This window comes from Cnephaeus nilssonii (genome assembly GCF_951640355.1).
Source record: "Cnephaeus nilssonii genome assembly, chromosome: 16".
NCBI classification, from domain to species: domain Eukaryota; kingdom Metazoa; phylum Chordata; class Mammalia; order Chiroptera; family Vespertilionidae; genus Cnephaeus; species Cnephaeus nilssonii.
The window spans coordinates 6721778-6744482 of NC_137087.1; the positions used below are offsets into that span (position 1 = coordinate 6721778).

The window sequence follows — 22705 nt, forward strand, 5'->3', positions numbered from 1 at the left end:
CAGTGTGTGTACAGGAGGCAACCAATTGATGTGTCTCTCACATCAATGTTTCTCTCTCTCTTTTTCTCCCTCTCTCACCCTTCTTCCCTCCCTTATACTCTCTCTAAAAATATCAATGGAAAAAACTTCCCTGGATGAGGATTAACAAAAAATAAAATAAAAAAAGAACTGAAGTGACTTAACCTGGAGGAAAAAGCATGCAGATGCCGCAGACACCGGTAGCCCTGTCCCTGCACTCATCCCTGTCTGCCCACAGATAAGCAGGAGAGTGCACCTTGGAGCACACCGTGCTACTCCAATGAGAACAGGTCAAGGATTACGGAAGTCTTCCATGTCAGATAAACAAACCACAATGTAAGATTCTGAAACACAAACACGTTGAATAGTTGACATGAAGCTTTAGACTTAATTGCTGATTATGAACCTACTACATACACTTACTGAACAGACATTTCCTCACAGACTGCTGAGTATTGCCAATAACTAAAATGTTATCACAGAAAAATGTATAATGATAGTTCTTCCTCTAGGCGCCTAGTAACCCCAGCAGGCCAAGACTGCTCCCCGCATCCTGCATGGATCAGCAGCCCCCAAAGGACTCACCATCAGATCTGTCACCTAGAGCTGCTCTCCCACTAGACCCCCCGGTGCTGGGTTCAAGTCTTAACAGCACTCCGCACAGACCAAAGGGAGCGTGTGGAGTGTAGCCGTGGTCTCTTACTTCTGGTAAAGGTTCTAAATGAAGTGAAGGATTGCACCAAAATGTTTTCAAGAGTGTAACTGTGATGCCCTGGCAGTCATTGCTCAATGGTTAGTGTCGGCCTGTGCACTAAAGGGCCACGGGTTCAATTCCCGGTAAAGGGCATGTCCCTGGGTTCCAGGGCTGCTCCCCATGCCCGGGTCAGTATGTGTGCAGGGGCCAGTTATGTGTCTCTCTCACATCAATGTTTCTCTTTCTTCCTCTCTCTCTCTCTCTCTCTCTCTCTCTCTCTCTCTCTCTCTCTCTCTCTCTCTCCCTCCCTCCCTCCCTCCCTCTCTCGCTTTCTCTGTCTCTCTCCCCTTTCCTTCTACTCTCTCTGAAAAAGCAATGGAAAAAATATCCTCAGGTGAGGATAAAACAAACAAAAATAAAAAAAGAGAGAGCGAGAGACAGTGAACCGCTGACTGGTGCTGGTATCTGTTCCTTCCCCACTTCCCTTCCTTTCTCTAGCTTCTCTCACTTTACTGACCTGCATCTCTCCATTGAGAATTCTGTAAACTTCTTTGGAATCAATGAAATTTTGGTAGACTTTATGTTGCTCATCTGTAAGACGGCAAAATAAGACCTATGGGGGAGAAAATAAAACAAAAAAAAACACCTGTAATTTCAAAAAACATTTTAACAGAATAAAATAATTAAAATATCAATGAAATTTCATAATCCAACAGCACAATGTATGCAATTTTAACAATGTATCTCGTTTAAAAAACAAAATGAAGCCATATCAAAAATGAACAATGAGTACAGTTCCCTCCTCTCATCAACCCCTATTTCTGTCATCTGTCCACCTCCTGGTCCCCACCCCACTGTCCTGAGAGTCCCTGTGGACTGGCTTCCTGCTCACAGGAGAGCTCAGGACCAAGTGCTGAGCTTGCTCCATCCTAGCCATCACGTGCTGGGAGGCTCACCTCCCATGATGCTCCCTTGCCTCAGGTCAGGCCCACACCTCTGCTCCCAAGGACTCTGCAGGGACTGGCTGACTCATCCCCTTCCTCCATTTTCTTTCCTCTTCAATGTTTGCAAACACCACCTCAGTAATCCTTCTAAAACAGAACCCGAGTGTTTATAATTCTTAATTTCTTAAATTCATATTTCAGTCCTTTAAAAATGGCAACAGAAAAGCCTCCCCTCTCAATCACAAGTTAATTGCGCAAGTTATTCACCAGGTTCCTAGAGTCTGCAAATCACTGTTTCAGGTGCCATGCAGAACCCGAAGATGGGAAAGACAAAATCTGACCTCGGAGTCCAGACTAGGAGAGGCTCCAGTGGAGCCTAGTGAGGCCCCCAAGTGGAACCTCTGTGTGTGTGCTTGTGGAGGGATGGGAAAACCTTCAGGCAGAGGGGCCTCAGGTGCAAATGGGAGGAAAAGTGGGGCATTTTTTTAAAAATCGGAAGCAATTTGCCTTGGTTACTGCATGGAATACAAGAGGCATTCTAGGATTCCACAATAAAAATAGTGTTGCAAATAAGCTAAATCAGTATTCTTGGTGGGGAGAGAGATATTGAAGGTATCCAGCAACACTGCAATATTGAGAGGACTGGGGAGTGCCGACGGGCAGGCCATTGGACGACCCCACTGACTTATGAGGATGTGAAGCAGAGGAGAGAATGAATCACCACAGCCACTGGTTGATGGGGAATCGGAGGCAGTCAGAGGGCTGTGGCCTGAGCGGCCGGCAGGGGTGGGAGCTGTGGGGAGTGCTAAGACCACAACTAAATCTGGAGATGAGTTCTGCTGGGGAGCAAAGAGGCAGCCATGAAAGTAACCTTGATGACCAATCTCCCAGATCCTTTAGAGTTTCAACACTCAAAATCTACAAAGCCTTTATTTTTAGATGTTGAACAGAAGTTGTGGTCATCTATTGAGATAACAGGACACTAGGGTAAAATTTAAAAGGATGATCCCTCAAAAGCCTAAGTCAGATGATGTCACTCCTCGTCAAGGGATCTTCCTGTGAATTTCCTCTCAAGTCTTCCCCATGCCCAGTGGCCCTATCACACACCTGTATATACAGATGAGGATCAGCCTGCCCACAGCCCCTCAACCACACCTATTACCCTCACCAACTCCGCATCTGAAACGCAGAGTGACGGAGAGGTACACCATGCTTTAGGAATACTTTTGATAACTCCTGGATTTACAGACCTGTTCATTTTTATCCGGTAAAGAAAGACTCATCTTGACATCTGACTTCATTCTCCGCAGAAGGTATGGATTTATGGTATCTCGTAAGACACATGCACACTTATAAGCAGTTTTAACCTTTAGTAAGACAAAAGGAGACACAATTACTGTATGTTTAAGGAATGCATTTGTTCCTAACTCTCAATTGATTCCAATGCTTAAAAAAAGAATTTTCAGAAGAATGACCAATGATTATACAAAATTGGTTGGAAATGGTTTGGAAAAATTAGTGTAAGTCCAATATGTTCCAGGAGGTGGGAGCTTTCATAATATCAGTAAAAAAACACATCTTATTAACCAAAATGTAAAAGCAAAAGAACAGCTGGTAATTTTGTACCCTATTCCTTTTCTATACTTTGCTTTAATTATTACTGTATAGTTAAACCCCAAAATAGAGATTTATTTGGTTCCCAACCAACCTCTAGGGAAAAAAGTGCTTGCAAACAAATCTCTATTTACAATCTCATATTCTCCAAAAGCTACAAGAGAATGGCTACGCTGCAAGCTGAAGATCAAACGGCAACCAGGGAGGAAGCTGCAGCAGTGGAGGCAGCCAGATAATCAGCAGAGATTACTGCCCTTTGGAGACTTCAGAAAGTGAGTTCAAGACAAGCCCTATGATCCCAGAAATGAAAGGTCGCTCAGGTCTACCACGGAGCATATGGCTCTGTAATGGAGCAGCCACATGAGATGGTATTAACTATGTAGAAAAACAAAGACCCACAGCACAGAAACCACTCTGCATTTCATTTAAAGGCAAACAAAGAATTTAATAAATTATTGATATTAAAAAAATCTACATAGGCTTAACAACCTAGTGAATTACTATTTAATGGAAAAAGAAAAATTCTAACTAAAGTTTAAATTTAAGAAAGTTAGCTGCAAAATGAATGAGAGGTTATCATAATACAGAAAAATTCATGTTACAAATTTAACATGGTAAAAATGAAAACATTTAAAAGACCCTACAAACACCTCAAGTATGTATACATGTATGTGCATGTATGTGTGTTTATCTTCTGTGATATTTGTGCCAAAAAATGCAAAACCTGAATCCAATCACAAAGAATGAAAGAAAAACCCAAAGTGAGGCACATTCTATAAAAAAACAGGCCTATGGTCTTCAAAAATGTCAAGGTCATCAAAAAGCATAAGAAAAGTTAGAGAAACTGTCCAAAATTAAAGGAGACTAAAGAGACACAGATACTACCAGAACTGGCAAAATGTAAATGACATACACATTAGGTAACAAAATTCTATCAATATTATATTTCCTCCTGATTCTAATATTTATGCTGTGGTTCTGTTAAGAAAATGTCCTTGTTCTTAAAAAATACACACTAAAGGATTTAGAGGGAAGAGTATCATCTGCAACTTGCTCTCAGATGATTCAGAAACAAACATAAATCTGTGTGCAGATAGAGGTGGGGGGGAGGGAGGGGAGGGAAGATCGAGCAAATATGGCAAAACGTTAGCTAAACACGAACAACTAGTGAATCTAGGTGAAGAGCATGTAGTTCTTTCTAATTTCTGTTGAACTTGAAATTATTTCTGGCCCAGTGGTGTGGCTCAATGGTGAGCACCTACCCATGAACCAGGAAGCCACGGTTCGATTCTAGGTCATGGCACATGCCTGGATTGCAGGCTCAATCCCCAGTAGGGGCGAGCAGGAGGCAGCTGATCAATGATTCCCTCTCATCACTGATGATTCTCTCTCTCTCCCCATATCCCTTCCTCTCTCTCTGAAATCAATGAAGACATACTTTTTTAAAGAAATTATTTCTAAATAAAGAAAACACTATAAATGAAGAACAATAGGGATTCAGTGGAGGAAGAGAGCCCTTACAAAAGTTCATTAAAAATCATTCAATCTCAAGATATAAAAGGTATTAAAATTGTTGTTGACAATCCTCTGATAGTAAAGGTCTAAAATTCTATTTCTAATCAAGTATTTCAAACATGTGAACGTCTCTTTCAGTGAAAGGCTTTTTGTCGAGGCTCAGCCTTGACCTAACGGTGCAGGCCCCCCTGAGGGCTGTGCAGAAGCCCTGCCTCTCACCCAGGATGGAGCCTGCTCTCAGGTCGCCTGTCCATGCCTGTGACAACCCCATTCTCCCAGTCACCCAGGCCTAAAATCTCAGGACTCAGCAGCAAGCTCACCACCATCTATCCCATTTCCTTTATCTTAGCAGCCTCCACATCTCATTTGTTCTGCCTAAAAAATTGCCACCAGGAGCCCTCCTCTCCACCTTCTTTCTCAGCACCACCACCCAGGTTCAGGTCCAAGTCCAGGTCCAAGTCCTCATCGCCCTCATCCCCACGGGTCCTGCAGGGCCCTCAATGCAGCCTGAGTACCCACTTGCAGCCTGAGTACCGACCTGCAGCCTGAGTACCCACCTGCAGCCTGAGTACCTGACCTTCAACCTGAGTACCCACCTGCAGCCTGAGTACCCACCTGCAGCCTGAGTACCTGACCTTCAACCTGAGTACCCACCTGCAGCCTGAGTACCTGACCTTCAACCTGAGAACCCACCTGCAGCCTGAGTACCTGACCTGCAGCCTGAGTACCCACCTGCAGCCTGAGAACCCACCTGCAGCCTGAATACCCACCTGCAGCCTGAGAACCTGTGAGAACAGCCCTCTGCCGTCTCCACTCAGACAGCCTCGGTGGCTCTTCCTTGCCTGAGCGCCTCTGCCTCCCTTTCAAGGCTCGCCTTTCCGGAACCCACAAGCTTTCCTGATGCTTCCCCACAAGCATCTCCAGTCCAGTCAAGTGTGTCTCTTCACTGCCCATGGCCACCTAAGGTGGCTGTTGCCTTGTTCTCGGGCCTGTTTTCCCAGAATCAGGATAAGAATACCTGTCGCATTAAGTCTTCCCTGAACAGTTCTCTCTGGTTTCCCCTTCCTAAGACTTTATACTACTTTATAAGATGTACTGCCCCAATTTGCACTAAATTACATGCTGTCCAGAACTGATCCACTCTTGTTTCATAATTTGACTGCTCTCAAATATTTTACATGATTTTTAAAAAATCATCTGGAAAAATATGAGCTATTAAGCAAACATAATTTTGTGATTTTTATCAGATACTAATTTATAGGCTTGGCCATTTCCCTTATTTCTAAACAGCTTGGCTACAATGTATAATATTAAAATGTAGAAATACTAGCAGTGTTACCTGTACTGGGGAGGCATTTGAATATCCCCCCATGGTGATGGGGACCGAGAACTGCTCCATAAACACAGGTAACGTGCCCAACTTCCCTGGGAAGACAAAGTCAAAGAGCGACCACAGCTCACGGAGGTTATTTTGCATTGGTGAGCCAGACAAGATGATGCGATGAGGAGTGCGGAACTATTTTGGGGAAGGAAATACTTTCTTATTAAATTCAGCTTTTAACAGATGATCACCGACCTTACCCCAAAACACTCCCACTCTATTTTGTTATTTAACACATTTGCATGTATCATTTTGGTCTTTCCAAAACACAGGAGACATTTTATATAATTTTAATTCTTCAATTACATAAGGGGAGAATTATTTCTTATTGTTCTAGCTGAATACTATGGATTTGAGTTAGATTTGGTTACATTCTAACAACTGATCCCTATAAGGATATTAAATTATATGAACAATTAGAATTTTTAAAAAAACAAGACTAAGAGCAAGAATGAAGAATTGTCTGTATTAAAGCTAAATGTATATTTCAAATTCCTTATGCAAAGGCAAAAGGCAAGATTTAGTAAATGCGTTACTAAAATCAGGGAGTTTATTCTCAATTAAATATTATTACCCACCTGGAAATCCCCCTTGTTCCAAGAGGTCATACCTGTTTGCAAGCAAGGGTGATGGCAGCATTTGGATTTCGAATTTTGTGTCCCTCATCCAAGATCACGTAGTGCCAGTCATGCCTACTAATATCATCTTGCCTCAGTCGGATGTAGGAGTAAGAAGTGATCAAAATTCCGTGACAATGAGCAATATCTCGAATTAGTTTCTCCTAAAATGATAATAAAAAGGAAAAGCAAGTTTTAAATAAAAAGTTAAATAAGCATGACTCTTAAAATGACAATCTTCCAATCACTGTGCAATCTAAAGAATTTTATAAATATATATACACAAACACAATACAGACAATTGTAGTTATACATTAGCAGCAATGGAAGGTTACCGCAGGTTTCATTCATCTGTAAGTAGCAAGTACTAACATAGTCATTATTGGGGAAAAGGGCTCAAAAGAAAACTAAAAAAATTATACAAACACTCAATTTTTATTTTTCCAAAACCTCCTTTGTGTCAATCCTTGTTAAACTTAAAACAACAAGGGAGATGGAAAGTGATTTATTTTAATAAAAAAGATAGAAAATGAGAGAAAAGCCAACGAGATAAGATAAACAAATTCAGGCATTCTAACAACTTATGGCATGAATTCCAGGATATAGAGTCGAAAGAATATAAAAGTAATCATTTTTTTTAAAAGGTAAGAAAAAATCTGAGGAGAGACTTGGGTCTAGAAAGCAAAACATCCAAGAGTGTCAGGTGGAAGGAAACACTGAAAAAAGACACAGACTAGGCAAATACCTACTAGATGTCTGAATTCCAAAAATAAAGAAAAATAAGAGAAACTACTACAGTTTTTAGTTAGAACAAAAAAAGAAAAGATTTCCTTCAGAGGAAAGACTAACTGTGTTGAATATATTTTATGCAACATTAAAATTTTCAGAAAACAGCCTGGTCAGCATGGGTCAGTGGTTGAGCATTGACCTATGAACCAGGAGGTCACGGTTCGATTCCAGGTCGGGGCACATGCCTGGGTTGCGGGCTCAAACCCCAGTGGGGGGCGTGCAGGAGGCAGCTGATCAATGATTCTTTCCCATCATTGATGTTTCTCTCTCTCACCCACTCCCTTCTTCACTGAAATCAATAAAAATATATTTTAAAAATTTTTTTCAGAAAACAACTGGAAAATCTTTCCATAATTCTAGGGGAAAGCAGTGACCCAGGAACTGTGCACTGATCCGAAGTAGCAGTCATGCTTGAGAGGAAAAGAAATTCCACCCCAGACAGGCAGGGGCAGAGCATAAAGCAGCAGGAGGTGGGCCAGCGCAGGGCTGCAGTCACCCAGAGAACACGGTGCGCCCGCAGACCTTGGGCCGGAAAGCTCATCACACACAGTGTGCTCAGGCATCTCTGAGAGACAGAGGCTCCATTACTAACCCCCACTTCACAGATGAGGACACTGGAGCTTAGAGACAGTAAATAACATACCAGGTCACACAGCGGAGAAGTGGTGGAGTCAGGATTTGAATATAGGAAGGCAGCCAATTCTAAAGCTTATTAACTAAATGTTACGCAACACTGCCTCTTACTTTACCATAAAAGAAAAAGAATTTTAAGGGAAAATTACATGTAATATACGTTCCAGTTCTTAAAATAAATTATTAAAACAATAATTAAGTAAATATTAAAACACTGTTAAATACTAATAAAAACTGTTAAAAATTTAAAATATAAAAGGGATATATTAAGTGTTATTATAATTCCAGTTTAGTTTAAAAAAACCTAGAGTGAGAATAGGGAAAATAAAAGAGTACTAAAAATCCTACCCTGTCCAAGGGTAGAATGGGGCTTAGGTGATCGATATAGTTTAATTTCTTAACCGCAAGAGAAAAATACATTGAAATACACTTGTAAACCATTTATGCCCACTTACTGATTCATATTTGCTACTCTGGCATGAATATAAAAAAAAAGAAATAAGATTATAGAACTAGCAAACCACTGTAGGGAAAACAAGACAAAACATGCCATGGGTCTCCATATGACAGTGGGTAATTAGCAGCTAGATTTACCACTGGGTTAAGTACAGAAAAAACATTATGGGAATTATCAAAGACACTAGAGGCCCGGTGCACGAAATTCATGCTGGGGGGGGTCCCCCCTCAGCCCAGCCTGCACCCTCTCCAATCCGGGACATCCCTCTCACAATCCGGGACCACTGGCTCCTAACTGCTCACCTGCCTGCCTGCCTGGTTGCCCCTTACTGCCCCCCTGCCAGCCTGGTCACCCCCAACTGCCCCCCATGCCAGCCTGGTCACCCCCAACTGCCCCCCATGCCAGCCTGGTCGCCCCCAACTGTCCCCCCTCACTGCGCCCTCCCTGCCGGCCTGGTCGCCCCCAACTGCCCACCCTGCAGGCCTGGTCGCCCCACACAGCCTGCTATTCCGTCATTTGGCCACCCCTCACTAACCCCCCCTGCCTGCCTGGTCGCCCCACACAGCCTGCTGCTCGGTCGTTTGGTCGTCCCTCACTAAACCCCCCTGCCTGCCTGGTCGCCCCACGCAGCCTGCTGCTCGGTCGTTTGGTCACCCCTCACTAACCCCCCCTGCCTGCCTGGTCGCCCCACACAGCCTGCTGCTCGGTCGTTTGGTCACCCCTCACTAACCCCCCCTGCCTGCCTGGTCGCCCCACACAGCCTGCTGCTCGGTCGTTTGGTCACCCCTCACTAACCCCCCCTGCCTGCCTGGTTGCCCCACGCAGCCTGCTGCTCGGTCGTTTGGTCGCCCCTCACTAAACCCCCTGCTGACCTGGTGACCCCACGCAGCCTGTTCGGTTGTCTGTTCGGTTGCGATGGTCGCTTAGGCTTTTATATATATAGATAACAAGGAAATGAAAACAAAAATAGGGCAGGATAAGAAATATAAATATCAGACAAAAAGAACTGAACAGAAAAAAAAGGATATTTTATATTTTAAAGGAAACAACATAAAGAAAGAAGAGCCATGAAACTTTACCTACCAAAAAAGCACCACAAGACAGAAAAGCAAAGCCCTGAGTGCTACACTGACAAAGTGGCATAGCCACAGCCTTCAGGGGACCTGACCACTGCCTCTCAGAGTGTGACAGATGAGAAGAGAAAAAAAATTAAAGAAAACAAAATATTTAAAATTAAGATACAAGGGATCTGAGTATATTGTGGCTCTCAGCAGTGCTCAGAACACATGAGGAAAGGCTGAGCCCAAACCCAGCAGTCAAGCAATCTGCTGAAACAGGAAAATGAGAGGATGGATAACACAAAAATTAGTGAATCTTAAAGAAAAAAACCTGACAGAAATGATAAAGGAAAAAACTAAACAATTCTTTGAAAAGACAAAACAAAACAGACAAACCTCTAAAAAGTCAACCCAAGAACACACAGACATGAGAACTGGCAAAGCAGTGTCACCGCAGATGCAGAGAACACAAGATGCTAGAGAACACAAAATGCTAGCCAACGGTGCGTGCAATCTAATGCCAAACGATCACATCTGACAGGAGATGACTGCTGACAAAATAAGTCACCAAAATGGACTCGAGAAAAATGAGACAAATCAATCAGTATATCACACCCAAAGGTTTCATGAGTGAAGTAGGAATCCATCCTGTTAAACTGTCCCAAAATACAAAAGATAGAATAAATTCCAATCATTAATATAAAGCTAGCAAAACTCTGTTTTCAAAACTGACATACACATTAGAGATTCATTACTTTATAAATAAAATTTAGCAACATAAGAATAGATAAATATCAGGAAACCTAATTCAATAATTCATGTAAACACAATCATATAAATTTTTACAAATTTAACATCTTAAAAATTGATATTATCTTAATAAACTATTCTTAGAATATTTTTAATTAGAGTACAAAAGGGTATAACAAGGGCCAAGAAATTTATGAAATAAAAATAAAGAGGAGGATAATAAAAAAAAAAAAACTTCCAGCAAACAAAAGCCCTGGGCCAGACGGCTTCACAGGGGAGTTTTATCAAACATTCAAAGAAGAACTAAAACCTATCCTCCTCAGACTATTCAAAAAAATTCAAGAGGACGGCACACTTCAAAGCTCTTTCAATGAAGCCAGCATTACCCTAATCCCAAAACCAGATAAAGGACGACAAGGAAAGAGAATTAGAGGCCAATATATCTGATGAACATAGATGCTAAAATCCTCAACAAAATTCTAGCACATCAATCCAGCATTACATTAGAAAGATCATACACCATGACCAAGTGGGATTTATTCCAGGGATGCAAGGCTGGTACAATATCTGCAAATCAATAAACGTGATACATCACATAAACAAACTGAGAGAGAAAAATCACATAATCTATCAATTGATGGAGAAAAAGCATTTGACAAAATCCAAAACCCTTTCCTGATAAAAACTCGCAAAGTGGGAATAGAAGGATCATACCTCAATATAATAAAACTAGAGGGCCAGTGCACGGAATCGTGCACCAGTGGGGTCCCTCAGCCTGGCCTGCTCCCCCTCCTGCAATCTGGGACTCCTCAGGGGATGTTGGACTGCCGGTTTTGGCCCAATCCTCGCAGCCAGGCCAAGGGACCCCACTGGTGCACGAATCCATGCACCGGGTCTCCAGTATGCATATAAGATCTTTGGTTAATCTCCTTACACCCTCCCCCTTGCCCCCTTCCCTCTGAGATTCATCAGTCTGTTTCCATGCCTGTGTGTTGAGCATCTTCCCACTGGTGGCCAGTGTGCATCACAGCTACCGGTCAAACAGTCTCTTAGGCATATATATATATATATATATATATATATATATATATATATATATATCCTTATATGACAAATCTATCGCCAACATCATACTTAATGGGCAAAATCTAAAACCATTTCCCCTATGAACAGGAACAAAACAGGGATGATCACTCTCACCACTCCTGTTCAACACAGTAATGGAAATGCTAGCCATAGTGATCAGACAAGAAGAAGAAATAAAAGGCATGCAAATTGGAAAAGAAGAACTAAAACTATCATTATTCACAGATGATATGATAGTGTACATAGAAAACCCTAAAGACTCCATAAAAAAACTACTAGATTTAATAAATTAACTTGGCAATGTAGCATGATACAAAATTAACACCCAGAAATCTATGGCTTTTTTATACACCAATAATGAACTCACAGAAAGAGAAACAAACAAACAAAAAATCCCACTTATCATCACACCAAAAAAATGAAGATACCAAGGAATAAGCTTAACTAAGGAGGTAAAAGACCTGTACTCAGAAAACTATAGGACATTGAAAAAAAGAGATAGAGGAAGACAAACAAATGGAAGAATATCCCATGTTCATGGATTGGTAGAATCAACATCATTAAAAGACCCATACTACCCAAAGCAATCTATAGATTTAATGCAATCCCCATTAAAATACCAATGGCATATTCACAGACCTAAAACAAACTCTCCAAAAAATCATATGGAATAAAAAAAAAGACCCCGAATAGCTGCAGCAATCCTGAGAAAGAAGAACAAAGTTGGAGAGATCACAATACCAGATATCAAGCTGTATTACAAAGCCACTGTTCTCAAAACTGCCTGGTACTGGCACAAGAACAGACATATAGACCAATAGAATAGAACAGAGAACCCAGAAATCAATCCAAGACATTATGTTCAATTAATATTTGACAAAGGAGGCAAGAATATACAATGGAGTCAAGACAGTCTCTTCAATAAATGCTGTTGGGCCCTACTTGGTTTGGCTCAGTGGATAGAGTGTCGGCCTGCGGACTCAAGAGTCCCAGGTTTGATTCTGGTCAAGGGCATGTACCTTGGTTGTGGGCACATCCCCAGTAGGGAGTGTGCAGGAGGCAGCTGATCGATGTTTCTCTCTCATCTATGTTTCTGACTCTCTATCCCTCTCCCTTCCTCTCTGTAAAAAATCAATAAAATATATTTTAAAAAAATAAAAATAAAAAAATAAATGGTGTTGGGAAAATTGAATAGATACATGCAAAAAAAATGAAACTAGACTACCAACTTACACCATACACAGAAATAAACTCAAAATGGATAAAGGACTTAAACGTAAGACAGGAAACCATAAAAATCTTAGAAGAATCCATAGGCAGCAAAATAGCAGACATTTGTCATAGCAACAGCTTTATCAATACAGCTCCTAGGACAATGGAAAATAAGGAGAAAATAAACAAATGGGACTATATCCAAATAAAAAGCCTCTGTACAACAAAAGAAACCATCAACAAAACAACAAGAAAGCCCACTTCATGGGAGAACATATTTGCCAATGTTAGGGCCTAATCTACAAAATGTATAGGGAACTCATACATCTTAACAAAAGGAAGATAAACAATCCAATTAAAAAATGGGCAAAGGACTTAATAGACACTTTTCGAAAGTGGATATACAGAAGGCCAACACACATGTGAAAATATGCTCAAAGTCACTAATCATCCGAGAGATGCAAATAAAAACGACAATGAGATACCATCTCACACCTGTCAGAATGGCTATGACAATTGCTGGTGAGGATGGGGAGAAAAGGGAAACCTCGTGCACTGCTGGTGGGAATGCAGACTGGTGCAGCCACTGTGGAGAACAGTATAAAGTTTCCTCAAAAATTAAAAATGGAACTCCCATTTGATCCAGTAATCCCACTTCTAGGAATACTATATCCTAAGAAATCAGAAACACCAATCAGAAAGGATATATGTACCCCTATGATCATAGCAGCACAACTTACAATTGCTAAGATTTGGAAAAAGCCTAAGTGCCCATCAGCAGATGAGTGGATTAAAAAACTCTGATACACCTACACAATGAAATACTATACTGCTGTAAAAAAGAAAGAACTCTTACCATTCGCAACAGCATGGATGGACCTGGAGAGCATTATGCTAACCGAAATAAGCCAGTCGGAGAAAGATAAACATCACATGATCTCACTCATTTGTGGAATATAATGAACAACACAAACTGACGAACAAAAATAGATCCAGAGACATAGGAGCATCAGACAGACGGTCAAACTTCAGAGGGAAGGCGGGGGGGGGGGGGGGGGTAAGAGATCAACCAAAGGACTTGTATGCATGCATATAAGCATAACCAATGGTCACAGGCACTAGGGGGGTGAGGGCATGTGCTGGGGGGTGGGAGTGGCCGGGGAGAGGTCAATGGGGGGAAAAGGAGACATATGTATTACTATATGTAATACTTTCAACAATAAAGAATTAAAAAAAAAAATAAAGAGGAGGAAATTGTCTTCTCATCTGTCACAATAAACTTAACACTTCAGAGCCAATAACACTGCTTTAGAGAATAACCATAACACCTGTGCCTATTAAAGGTTTGACAGGTGAGAGCTATAACATTATGACTGGTATTTTGCCATCTTCCTATTCACCATTTCCAGTGCTTGCACAATACTACATTAAAGGCCACCCTGACTTAACCATTTCCTGACTTCCTGCTTATGATGAATGCAGCAATAAATACCTCCGGGCTCACACTCCTTCATCGCTTCCCCCTGACTACACCCCTACTCTGCGGGCACCGCCACCAGCTCCTGTCCAAAGATGCAGCGTTCCCCCTCGAGCACCACAGCCCACCTCCCAGGACTTCTAGAAGCAGTGATGATTTCAACAGTTCCTCCACATCTAGATTTTCCACGGAGATTCTGGCTGCTAGAAGTATGAAGCAGGTTGGGCATGAGACAGACGATAGATAGCAAACAGCCTGGAGACCCGGACTGTTCTAGGCCGCATTTCACTCCAGGCACAATGCTGTGTGCGAGCACAGAGAGAAAAGGAGATGAAGACAACCACAACTGGTTGGGGCCTGAAATACACCAGAAGTTAAATCACTGGAAGTTAAGTCACTTATACCATTTTCCACTGGATCACGGCCCAGCCCTGCAAACGTGGACCCTGCGATCCCGACTGCTGGATGCTGAATCCCCAGGATGGCTCTGGACAGCACTTCACCAAGTTACACAAATGAGATTCCAACCTCTCAAATATGTACCCCTGGTACCATATTTAGCTTCTTTTTTTGTTTAAGGATTAAAGTTTATCTTTTAAATTCTGTAATGTTAGCTATAAATGTATAATGAGTAAGGATTAAGAAAACGCTTTTAGAAAAAGAATAAGTAAAATTTAAAAACGCTCCCATTGAAAAGATAACCTCCACACACAATAGCTACTGGTAAAAGCACATCCAAGACTATCTGCTTTCACCTGATTCAATCACAGAATTCTGTAACTGCTAAGACTGGAGTTTCAATAATGGTGAATTGTTGAATATTACGGATGTCTCTATCCAAATACTTAAGACAAATTATCTCGGGCGGTTTCAAATTAAAAGCTTGTAAAATATGTAACCTCGCTCCTAGTTTTTGCAATTAATAGGGTACGTCTGCAATTAGCCTGACTTACTGAACGCAGTGCTGCTGTCATTAAAAGATGTCTGTGCGAGAGCTGCTGTTATTACGGAGGCTCAGGAGACCAATCGCTCCTAGAGGGCAAACAGTGGACTGGTAGGAAACAAGAGCCATAAATCACACTGTCAGGCGCCGAGAGCGAGGGGAGCACCGGCACATGAAGGCCATTCACGGCAAGCACAGCATGGCAGCTTCCCAGGCAGGATTTACTGCACCTGTAATTAATTAAAATTTCCTTCAAGCTAAATCTTTAATAAACAAGGATTTGTGCTGACAATGAAGAAAAAATGGCCCCAGCAACATAATTTTACAATACACCTCACAGAACAAGCATAGCATCTATCATTCCTCGTATCAGGTGAACACACCATCTCTGAAGTTAACAGGAATTACATCACTTTGCGTAATCATTTGTGTACTTGGAATGGGTCTGAAATGTTTAGGGTGCTGGAGGCACCGTGTGGCCCTTTTCTTTTATTGGTTATGGTTTCACGCTCTTCCAGCTTTTTAAAAAGCCAAGTCTTTTTACTCTAATGTTCCAGAAAACAGGACTTTTAAAAGAGCACACGGTAACAGCTTTATCAGATGCCCATGTTTTGTGTGGTTTGTCCTTTAATCACACCCTGTAGTTCTCAAAAAGAATTTTAACGTTCAACTTCATTGTTTCCATTTGGGGCCAAATGTCTGGACACGAGGAAAGGTCTATCCATGAATGACCATGAACATTTTTGATGCGTTTCTATGGAATCATCAGATATGCCAGAATGTATTTTCTTTCTCAACAACTAAGATAGAGACCTACAATATTCTTTGTTTCTATTAGTAAAAATTCCCCGAGTAAATGTAAGCTTTGCACATGCCATTTCACAGGAAATCAAACTGTGTTCATAGAGGCTAAGTGACTTGCCCAAGATCACTAAGTGATGAAATGATAGATCCAAGATTCAAACCCTGGTCTGGTAATAGCAGAATCTATGCTTTACACCGTTAAGCCATTGTATTTCTCTTTTTAAAAAAAAAAAATGTCGTTATTGATTTCAGAGAGGAAGGGAGAGGCAAAGAGAGATAGAAACATCAACGATGAGAGAAAATCATTGATCGGCTGCCTCCTGTACACCCCCCACTGGGGATCAAGCCCGCAACCCAGGCACGTGCCCTTGACCAAAATCGAACCTGGGACCCTTCAGTCTGCAGGCTGACGCTCCATCCACTGAGCCAAACCAACTAGGGATATTTCTCACTCTTAAGCCTCTAAATGCCATGAATTGATCAAAATAAGATAAAACCCTTTGAATTATCTAAAATGTTCCACAGAATTACTATATCCTACATAGAAGCATAAGGTGAGACATAAAGTGACAACTGTTTCAGAATATAAGCAAGAAACTTCTCGTTATACATCTGCAAACAAACTGAAAGAAAACTCCTTAATAATTAAATAAATGTTTCAACAGTGTTAAAGATACCGCCACCTACTGTGAATTATGGCAGAAGTATCACAAAACTACCTTCTTTTATTATCTTTTCATATATTTTCTTTCCCCAACAAAATAGTTAGCTTTTCAAGGCCAGTTAAAACCTTATACCCATTTTGGGAAGCCGTAACAGCATAAAAAACCTGGAACATCATGTTTATAATTATACAACAAATAAATACTAATTGACTGACGCATTAGGGTTGTCTATATTAAAAAAAGGGACCACAAAACATGAGAAAGGGAAAATTTTTGACTCCTATTAAATAAGATTTTAACTGACCATTGAAGGAGATTTAAAAGGCTAGAAATGACTTTATCTGGTTGGACATTTGGTTGAATATATTAGTCAAACATTTATTTATTTTTTGCATGGTAGCTGGGTTTTTATTTGCTATCAAAGAGAATATGAACAAAGATAATATAACATGGTGATAGAGGTGGGAAGAAGAAGAAAAATAGATGCACCCCATTTAGAAATTGTTTGTTCATTTAAATATGTTCTCTAAATGCAAAAATTTCAAAATTTTGTCATACCAGCTACAACAAATCATTATGAAAACTAGAGGCCCAGTGCATGAAATTCGTGTATGGGGGGGGTGTCCCTCAGCCCGGCCCATACCCTCTCCAATCTGGGACCCCTCGGGGGATGTCCAGCAGTCGGACATCCCTCTCACAATCCGGGACCGCTGGCTCCTAACCGCTCGCCTGCCTGCCAGCCTGATCGCCCCCTAACCACTCCCCTGCCGACCTGACTGATGCCTAACTGCTCCCCTGCCAGCCTGATCACCCCAACTGCCCTGCCCTGCCGGCCTGATCACCCACAACTGCCCTCCCCTGCCATGACCTGCCTCCTCCACCGGGCCCCGCCTCCACTGTGCACGTGGCCATCTTGTGATGGCCATCTTGTGACGGCGTGAGTGCGTGACAACCACCTAGGCTATTATTAGTATAGATAAAGATAAATCTATTTGAATGGTAAACAGAACAATTCTGGCATGATTACTCTGTTAAGTATTTTTAAAGAGAAATTCTCTTCTCTTCCCTATTCTCCCCACCCTGAATGTCCATATGCCAAAAGCACCACTGTTACATTTAGACAGGACAACCAGTGGGCACAGAAAGCTGGAGAAAAGGAGACTTAGCCAATAAGGATGGAAAGGAGGGCAGACAATAGATGCAGGGTGAGAAGCTAGACCGGCAAAATATTTGAAATATGACTAAGAAACATAAATTCTATTGCAATTGAATGCACTTCTAAACCAACAGGTGTGCATGGGATGGCAAAGATCTGTACATACAAGTATGAAAGGACAGAGCAGAGGGATCAAACACCACTTGGATGCCTGAATCCAAAAGCCAGAGTTCTGATCTTGGCAGTGTTACTAACAGGCCTGGGTAAGGAATTAACACATTTTTGAAATATCATCACAAATAGCAAAATGATATTAGCATTCAAAATAAATGGATTGTGTTTCTAAGTCAAGAGTATGGTTTGAAAGAGAACATCATTTTGATCTTTCGCTTGACAGCTTGCATCTTTAGAGATCTGAGATACATTTTTGTTTGTTTTGTTTTTAAAGAAACCTGAAGTGATCTGCTTTCCTACATAATCTCCAGGAGATAGATAGATAGATAGATAGATAGATAGATAGATAGATAGATAGATAGATAGATATACATACACACACACACATATATATTTTTGTTTGTTTTAAATATATTTTATTGACTTTTACAGAGAGGAAGGGAGAAGGATAGAGAGTTAGAAACATCGAGTAGAAAGAAACATCCATCAGTTGCCTTGTGCACGTCCCCTACTGGGGATCGAACCTGCAACTAAGGTACATGCCCTTGACCAGAACTGAACCCGGAACCCTTCAGTCCGCAGGCCAGCACTCTATCCACTGAGCCAAACCAGTTAGGGCAGATCTGAGATATTTTGTAACAAAGAAGAAACAGTAGAGTTAAAGGTCAGAATAAAATCACAAGTCTATGAAGACAGAAGAGAAGCAGTCCAGAGATGGAAGACGCTTATATCGCCTTGCCATACTAGCAGTTAGCAGCTGTGCATCACAGCAGGTTGCCCAGGACCAAACCAGAGAGGGTCAGACCTGCATTACCACCATTTGTCCACCATCCAGAACTGAAATATCATTGCTAACATGTACACATAAAGAACTGTTTGACATTGAAATTGGGTCTCAAAAGAACTGTTGGCCCAGAAAGAAACTCAGTACAGACTGATTCATTTGCCTTTCAGCATAACCATTATTGCTTGTCTCATTTATGGTTCTTATAAGTGTATTTCTAGTAGCACATGATCTCACTCATCTAGGGGAAATGATAAGCAACATAGACTGATGAACAAGAACAGACCCAGAAACAAGGAGGCATGGATCAGACTGTCAGGCCTCAGAGGGAGGGTAGGGGAGGGTGGGGATAAAGGGGAGAAATCAACCAAAGGACTTGTGTGCATGCATATGAGCCTAACCAGTGGTTAAGGACAACAGGGGGGTGGGGGCATGCGTGGGGAGGGGTGTGGGATGGGAATTGGGGGAAGAGGACAAATATGTGATACCTTAATCAATAAAGAAATTTAAACAAACAAACAAACAAAAAATCACAAGTCTACTGCTTTTCCTTAAAGTTTAGAAAGGAACTTCAAGTCCTTGGTGAACTGTAAAGAACTGAGAAAATTATGAACAATCACATGTCAGCAAAACAACCTCGGAAGCTAAAATCACTATAAGCAGAAGTGAAATATCTGTCCTTAAGATTTTGCCCTCTGAACAAGTTAAGGAAGCAAGCCTTACCAAGAAACACTGACCAATGTCAATGCTACTTCCATTAATGAGTCAATGTATTTAATTTACATGCAGGGAGTTCTTCAGGTTATCCTATCTAATAAAATAGTAATATGCAAATTGACCATCACTCCAACACACAAGACGGCTGCCCCTATGTGGTCAAAGATCCTGCCGCCACGTGGACACAAGATGGCCGTCACAAAATGGCCAGCAGGGGAGGGTAGTTGGGAGGGACCAGGCCTGCAAGGGAGGGCAGTTGTGGGTGATCAGGCCAGCAGGGGAGGGCAGTTGGGAGAGATCAGGCCTGCAAGGGAGGGCAGTTGGGGACGATCAAGCCTGCAGGGGAGGGCAGTTAGGGGTGACTAGGCCGGCAGGGAAGCAGTTAGGCATCAATCAGGCTGGCAGGGGAGTGGTTAGGGGGTGATCAGGCTGGCAGGCAGAAGTGGTTAGGGGCAATCAGGAAGGCAGGCAGGTGAGCAGTTGGGAGCCAGCAGTCCTGTATTGTGAGAGGGATGTCCGACTGCCCGTTTAGGCCCGATCCCAGTAGGATCGGGCCTAAACAGGCAGTCGGACATCCTTTGAGGGGTCCCAGATTGGAGAGGGTGCAGGCTGGGCTGAGGGACATCCCCCCCCCATGCATGAATTTCGTGCACCGGGCCTCTAGTAATTACAGAAGATTCACAGGTGAGCCGTGATCCAGGTGAAGGTGTGAAATATATACACTTCACTAGCCCAAAGAAAAGCATAAAGATGGACATATAAAAATTTTGCCTTTTAAAGACAAACACCAACTAATGGATCTTTCTATAGAATTTTGCAAAACAAAACATTAAGAGATGTCAATAGACAATGGAAGTGAAAAAAGGATGGTGACAGGATGGTTATAATTTATTTTGACTAAAAAAACAATAGAAACTGTTATTTTTGCCCTGGTGGGTTTGGTTCAGTGGTTAGAGCAGGGGTCCTCAAACTTTTTAAACAGGGGGCCAGTTCACTGTCCCTCAGACAGTTGGAGGGCCGGACTATAGTTTAAAAAAAACTATGAACAAATTCCTATGCACACTGCACATATCTTATTTTGAAGTAAAAAAACAAAACGGCAAAAACACCCGCATGTGGCCCGCGGGCCGTAGTTTGAGGACGCCTGGGTTAGAGCATCAACCCTCAGACCAAAGGGTTGAGGGTTCAATTCCCAGTCAAGGAATCAGTTGCAGGTTTGCCAGCCATGGTAGGAGTGTGTGTGTGGGAGGCAACCAATAGATGTGTCTCTCTCACATCGATCTTTCTCTCTCTCTTCCTCCCTTCTACTCTCTCTAGAAATCAATGGAAAAAAATACTCAGGTGAGGATTAAAAAAACACACCAAAAAACCCAAAACTGTTATTTCCATGCTGCTAAAATATCACTTTTTAAAATCACAGCATTATATTTTAACTCAGTTTGTCTTCCATTTATCATTTAAAATTCAAGGCAAAGTCAGTTGGTTTTAACAACAGCTAGTATAAGTAAGATTGCATCTCACCAAACTTGAGCTACCAAACTGTGGATAGTACTGATTCACTTCCATCAAAAGTTCTGCTTACTCATAATCACAAACAAGTTGGGAATTTAGAAGAAAGGGGCACTGGCAAAATTACAGAAACCCTGGGGTCTAGTGGCTCATGTGTGTCCCCCTCAGAAAGGCCAACATTCACCAGCTCTTTCATGGTCCATGAGAGCTCACTCAAGAGCTCCGACACTCAGGAAAGAAAGAACTCAGAATAAACTGCCACTTCCTGTCAATAAAACAACCTCCGAACCCACAGTGAAAACGTGTAATTATTATTTATTCCGCAAATGCTTATAGGGCACTTGGGATACAAAAATGCGGAACACACAATCCCTTCTCTACGCAACTTACAGTCTAGATGGTGAGACAGATAATAAAAAAAGCATAACACAACACATCTATGCGACCCCTAGGAATACAGATAAACCTCCTTTTAGATAATGTGGTAAAATTAGGAATAAGTGAGGAAACACAGTATCAAAATACAGTGATTATAATTATATGGCAATCAAGGATTCAAAGAACAAAAAACTAAAAAGCAACAATGCAAACTGTAAAATTCTCAAAATGGCACAGTTCTTTTGTTCATTGAAAACATGTTTTAAACGCATATTAACAAATGCTTTTGCCAATTAAAAGTTATTATGACCTTTTGTGCTCACCTTCCTAAAACCGTTTGAAGCCACCAATACTCCCAACCCGCCAGGGGACTGTTGGTGAGCCTGCCTTACGGCCCCCCTCGTGCTCCCAGGCTGAGCCTGTCTGTGCCCAGCAGGACAAACAACATGTCTCATCACCACTAGGGGCTGGAAGGATAAGCCTACATTCACAACTGTTTTCACAATACACAGCTCCAATCAAATCAGTGACAGTTTAACTGCATGAAGAGAAACACAGAAACACACATTTGATATACATGGGTCAAAGAAAACAAGCATGTAAATGGAAGGCTTTAGGATGAAACAAACAAAAAGGTGCTGAAGTGCTGTGCTGTTACCTTTCTGTGGGTGTAGGAGCCGGTTTCGTGTAGAACTGCCACTCTGAACGGAGGCCACCATGTGTGAAATTCCTTCACCCACTGATGCATCACTGTCGTAGGGCAGACAATGATTGTTGGACCCAACCCCTCAAACCTGCACCAAAATGTCCAAGAAGAAAAAACAACCATAAATGACAGCGCAAGGATGACCAACTACCAAAAAAGAAAAAAAGAAAAAAAGAAAAAAAGGAAAATCCTAGCTATGGAAATTTGGTATGTCCTATAATGAAAAAGTTGCTAAGGTTAAAACCCAGTCAGTGAAATCCCCACCATCCCACTCATCAACTGGTGAATGCAGGTATTAAGAGAAAACACTAGCTAACACATTGGAAGATAACATCTATGCTCAGTGGTTGACCAGGAGGTCACAGGTCGATTCCTGGTCAGGGCACATGCCCGAGTTGCAGGCTTGATCCCCAGGGGGTGGGGGTGGGGGTGCAGGAGGCAGCCAATCAATGATTCTCTCTCATCATTGATGTTTCTCTCTCTCCCTCCCTCTCCCTTCCTCTGTGAAATCAATAGATGCATTTAAAGCAGTGATGGGCAACCTTTTGAGCTTGGTGTGTCAAACTTTGCCAAGAAACTGAGCATAACTCAGGTAGTGTGTCACCTTGAGGAAAAAACATTATT

At 41.8% G+C, this 22705-nt stretch overlaps 1 protein-coding gene across 4 annotated transcripts in view; it reads right to left on the reverse strand.

The window, feature by feature from the left end:
* Positions 1 to 22705, reverse strand: part of ERCC6 (ERCC excision repair 6, chromatin remodeling factor) — a 92240-nt gene that overhangs the window by 20507 nt on the left and 49028 nt on the right. For all 4 annotated transcript variants that reach the window (XM_079793037.1, XM_079793036.1, XM_079793035.1 and 1 more), the window contains exons 8-12: positions 22034 to 22169; positions 6777 to 6947; positions 6125 to 6301; positions 2907 to 3023; positions 1230 to 1325 (exon numbers count right to left, since the gene is read on the reverse strand). In XM_079793037.1, coding sequence (XP_079649163.1) covers positions 1230 to 1325; positions 2907 to 3023; positions 6125 to 6301; positions 6777 to 6947; positions 22034 to 22169 — 697 coding nt within the window. The remainder of the gene's footprint in view (positions 1 to 1229; positions 1326 to 2906; positions 3024 to 6124; positions 6302 to 6776; positions 6948 to 22033; positions 22170 to 22705) is intronic.